Source organism: Anarrhichthys ocellatus, unplaced genomic scaffold (assembly GCF_004355925.1).
Source record: "Anarrhichthys ocellatus isolate YVR2014 unplaced genomic scaffold, GSC_Weel_1.0 scaffold3, whole genome shotgun sequence".
Lineage (NCBI taxonomy): Eukaryota > Metazoa > Chordata > Actinopteri > Perciformes > Anarhichadidae > Anarrhichthys > Anarrhichthys ocellatus.
This window is the reverse complement of record NW_022280033.1, coordinates 5,921,984-5,926,977: the sequence shown is the minus strand read 5'-3', so window position 1 is coordinate 5,926,977 and position 4,994 is coordinate 5,921,984. Positions and strand designations below refer to the sequence as shown.

Genomic DNA, 4,994 nt, shown 5'->3' with positions numbered 1-4,994 from the left:
CTCTCTCTCTCTCTCTCTCTCTCTCTCTCTCTCTCTCTCTCTCTCTCCTGCGTCTCACTCCTCTCTCTCTCCTAGTCTCTTAACCCTTTATTCTCCTCTGCTAATCTCTGTCACTCAAACAATGAAATTGAATCTTCCATGTTCTCTCTGTTCTGCCTTTGCCTCCCCACACATAATGCCCATGACAAGGAGTGGAGCACCTAGTGCAGTACTTCACTGACACGGCGTGGTACAGTAACGTTTCTTTAACATGCGGTTCACTTGCTGCCCTCACCTCCTGCACGCCGGGCTGTGGTTTGCTGCCACGAGGCACGACTGAAGCATGCCCTTCTACATCTGCGTCTGCATGCTTTGCCTTCAATTTTCCGTTGTTTTGGAGTTTGGATTTTGTGTATCTGTACTTGGAACTTTGGTCTGCTCTTCTAAAGTTAGCTTTTTAAGTTTTGATATTTTTGTTATTTTCATTCATCTGTTTTTTTGTGTCTTTTTAATTTGTTCCATCCTATCAACTTGACTATATAAGAACTGTTATGCATGCATGGGTAAATCTCTCTGTGTGGTTTTGTTTTTCTATATTTTATTCATGAAACATTCGAGATGCTTGCCTTAAAGAATTTGAGTGTATTGAAAGGAATAACATTTAGGAAAACCCATGTTACGGGACGTGAATGCATCACCGCTGCCCTAATCGCCTTCATTCTAACTCCACTATCAAAGCAGTTAAGCACAGCGAGCAAAGGACAAATCAAAGTAACCACACATCCTCTGCTCTTACACTATTTCCACTGCTTCAATTCCAACACCATCCAAATCACCATTTACACAACCATCTATATTAAATGGTACTACAAAGTGTATTCTAGCTTTGAAAGGGAGTGCCACCATATTGCCACTCCGATTCTGCTTATGTGCCGCAATCACATTGTCTCCCGACAGACATGAGGCGGATCATTCACATCCTCATTCGAATTCTTGCCTGTTGATTTGTCCAATCACGCAGACATTTTTCACGGTGAGAGAAGCGATGAGATGAGATCGGTTATGTTGGGCATAACATCTTTCAGGTGCTTCAAATTGGCGTCTTTCTTGGTTAGAAAGAACATTTCCATTCAAGTGATGGCTATCATTAGTGAGCTGAGGTATTCCTGGCAGTGCAGTGAAGAGCTCAAATGATTATTGCTAATTATTATTAATATCTGTAGGAGACAGCTGTGGATGGCAGTCATTATGGACCGTGACCTTATAGACACTGCATGTTTCCGGCACTGTCGGAGGTTTCTTCCAGATGAGCCAGCTATAAATATATGCGCTCAAAGCGAACCTTGCAATTAAAGGTGTCATATGTTCTTATCAGAATGGAAATTTCTGGTGGTATTTTTAACATGCACCACAATGTCCAAACTGAAAAATAGTACAAGGCCCGTATCTATAATGATGGTGTCTGATTTATTGAGTCATTCTTTGGAGACACCTGTCCTTTGTGGATTGGAAGTCTTTTATTTAGTTTTGAACGATGAGACTCCGTAGGGAGTGCTCACTCTCAGACTGAATCTCAATAGGAACTGTACTGTAAGTTAACATAACATGCTCACCATGTGAGTGACGGACTAATCAGAGCTTTTGTAAGCAGCAACACAATCATCCATTGTTAAGTTCATATTAAGTTTTTCAATTACAGGCTTTGAAATCTAAAAACAGTATTTTTTTTCTTGCTTGAAAAAACATGCGACAACAAACTTGACACTGAGAGGTGGACAAGGGTTTGGTAATCGGCTCAAGGACGCATTGTGGCAGGGGACCAGGAGATGGAGCTGTGGCCTCGGACATCCACTCCCACTCACAATATGAATGACTGTGAAACGGGCACAGCAGCTTGACCTGCACAGCTTTATGTTCACATTCTCTGAGATCTTTTTACTTTCAACTCACAGAGGGGATGTTTCTGCTGAAACCGAGTTCATGCTTTTCAGCAGCTTGAGACGGTTCCAGGTGGATTTAGATTCTTAAGGTTCTGTTCAAAGGACATTGATAGAAAAAGGCCATTCCTTGGATCTCTGATGGCTTACAGAATCTCAAACTGAGTAGGCACGTAACATAAAATACAGTATTTTTTTATAGATGCTGAGGCTATAAGCTATTCAGAAAATGGACTAATAAACCGTATAAAATATTCATATATATAGTTCAGTATTGACTTTTTTGTGATCTGAGCAACTCTGCTCTTGCTGGTAGTTTTATGGACTAATAAACACTGTTGCCCTTATATTCGGCTTATCTTGAAATGTGGTGCAGAATAGTTGTAAACAAGGTTACAGTATTTAATGGAACTACAGTATATACATCATCAGGGCATATAGTGGTGGTACCTCTTGAAATAGCAGAATTATCTACATTCCTTTTTTTTTTTTTTTTTTTTTTAAAGTGGAGCTGAAAGTATGTAGAATCTGTGAAGCATGCGGAGCGAGTGAACCGATACATCATGAACACTTGTACAAATCGAAACCAAAACAAATGTGTGGAAACAAAAGTCATGATGAGTTTTTGTTTGAATTTGTAGTTTGTTGTTGCGTCATGCTGGATAATTAGCAGCTCTCTAACACAGACACAAAAAAAAAATTGGAACATAAGTGTCAGTGAGTCAGTATTTGTTGCCAGGCTGTTATAGAATGGCATTACTTTGTACAGGTGTTCATGATTTTGTGTTTGTACCTTGTATGTCCCCGGGTGGAGGACAACACCATGGTTGGTCTAAACTTCATGTGGTTAACGACTCAGCACGTTGTTACACAGGCAGCAGGTATCGTAGCGCTCAGTTTGAATGTTTTTGAAGCCTCTCTGCAGCAGCGATAACACAACGAGTCAAAGACTTCAGTAGATCCCAGGCTCTCACATGGCAAGGTTATTCTCCTCTGCTTGTTTTTTAAGTGCTGAATCAGGGCTTCCTCTGTGACTTTGCCTCTTCCATTCTCGGAATAGTTCAGCGACTGGCAGTGGAAACGAGCTCTGATATTAAAGAGTAAATAAACTGTTTGCCTTTTGATTTCGAATTGTCTTTGCAGCAGCAAAATGTTCAAAAGCCTGGATTCCACAGGGATCAAACACACCAAAAAAAATGGGGAAGTTTAAAATCCAGCCATTTCTGGAACACGATAAAAACAACTGAGAGCTGTACCTCATTATATTCTGACTGATCCATGACTATTTTATACCCATTTTAAAAAGATCCTATTGATATATCTTTCCTCTTTTCTGCAGCCTCAAGTACTACAGCCTTTCAACCCCTGCCTCAACGAGCACCTCCGCCAGGGAAGACTAGTAAAAACTCCCCCCACCGAGGGCCGCAGTGACCTCATGAGGAGTAGATCGGAGGAAGGAACGCGCACAGACGCTGAACATCCTCTTGAAGACCTTATGGCAGACGTGCCCGGGCCAGCAAACGCCGACGAGCTGAGTCATCTCGACACCCACCTGCGCCGCCCAGGCACTGGGGCTCCTCGGGGGGTAACTGCCAGAGACGGTCCGGCATCAGCACCTCGGTCTGCAGCACAGCATGAACCGAGAACCCCCGCTGTGATCGAGCAGAGCTTTGTCACTCCTAAATCTGCTGGTTCGACTAGCCCTCGCATGCTGCAGCCTCCGCGCCTCCACAAGCGCATGTCTCTCACTTCGCTCAAGCCAGAGGTCACTGGTGGCTTTGCCTCTCTGAAGCCCGGGTGTTCCTTAAGGCCTCTGGCTAACCGGACCAAGCAGCTGCCCCCTCCGTCTAGAGGCCTTCCCTGCTTTAACACTGGAGCCCAGGTTCAAGCTCCGAGCCTGTCTCGCACTTCACTGCTTCAGCCTCGCAGAGCATCAGAGCCCGGCAGGGATCTGTGGTGCTCCGACTCAAACCTGGAGGAGCCCGATCAGGGGACACGCAAAGACCCCGGGTCAGCCAAGATCCGGATCCCTTTGAGTCGCTCATGCCTCCCCAAGCCAAAGATTCCCTGAGGAGCTGAAACCCGTCCATCAAAACTTCAAACTGGAATCACTCTGACATTGATATTCATCCCCTTCATTGCCCTGCCATGATAACAGTGTAACGGTTTTACCTTTTGAGTGTCAAAGGAACAAACACTGAGCTCGTTAACCCCTATGGACCATTCAGGGTCTGCCTGTGTAGTTGACTTTTGTATTTTGCCTGTTTCTAAATTAGCATCTTCAACCCCAGCCTAAATAATAATATGTAGCGAGATCTAATCTACACAACCATTCATAGTGGTATATAACAGTTCTTAGATTGAGGGGGATTTATGGAAGACGTTTACTAGCCTTGCATATGAATGCTGCTGACGCACAGAAAGAGTGTTACTGTTCAGAGAAGTCGGCTTTTGTCTTCCAGTAGCCACTGGCTGTTTATCAAATTTAAAAGTCTTGGTTCGCTTGGCCTCACACCGCTCTGCCCTCTGACACACTGGTGCGTTTGGTTTTAAACATGGAGGTGATATGAATGTGACCTTTGCAGTATAATAGAAGAGCCAGGGGAAATGGAGGCAAAAACAAAAAAGTTGGAAAGAAAGGAGAAAAAAGATTAAAAATAACAGCAGTGGTGGAATGGGTGGGGGGGTTAGAGTTAACTGAAAAACTATATGTATCAAAGTTCTGTCGAGCTGTCACTCCCAAACTGAATATAGGTTTCAGTGTAAATGTGTGTGTGCTTGTATGGAAGTGAAAGATGAGAGACATGGGTTGAGGTGCATATATATATATATATATATATATATATATATATATATATATATATATGTTTTTGCTATACTTCCATCTTGACTTAACCTTTTTGAACGTGCAAAAATTGGCAAAAGGGGTTTCAGACAGTGACACTCGGACGGAAATATAGCGTTACAAAAACGAATCAAATGAACAAAGAAACATCAGCTAACGGGGACTCGTTAGACGTGTGAAGCTGCTGCCTGGTGTGTGTGTGTGTGTGTGTATTTGAGTGTCTGAGCAGTCTT

The 4,994-nt window shown here is 43.2% G+C and overlaps 1 protein-coding gene across 8 annotated transcripts in view; it reads left to right on the top strand.

Annotated features, from left to right (window-relative positions):
- Positions 1-4,745, top strand: part of ccser2a (coiled-coil serine-rich protein 2a) — a 43,144-nt gene extending 38,399 nt beyond the window's left edge. For 5 of the 8 annotated variants that reach the window (XM_031874974.1, XM_031874983.1, XM_031874967.1 and 2 more), the window contains exon 10: positions 3,256-4,745. In XM_031874974.1, the coding sequence (XP_031730834.1) occupies positions 3,256-3,987 (732 nt within the window). In that variant the 3' untranslated portion in view covers positions 3,988-4,745. Of the gene's footprint in view, positions 1-189 lie in introns of all 8 variants that reach the window. The other 3 variants (XM_031875001.1, XM_031875012.1, XM_031874991.1) reach the window with 3 other exon arrangements.
- The last annotated feature ends 249 nt before the right edge of the window (positions 4,746-4,994 follow it).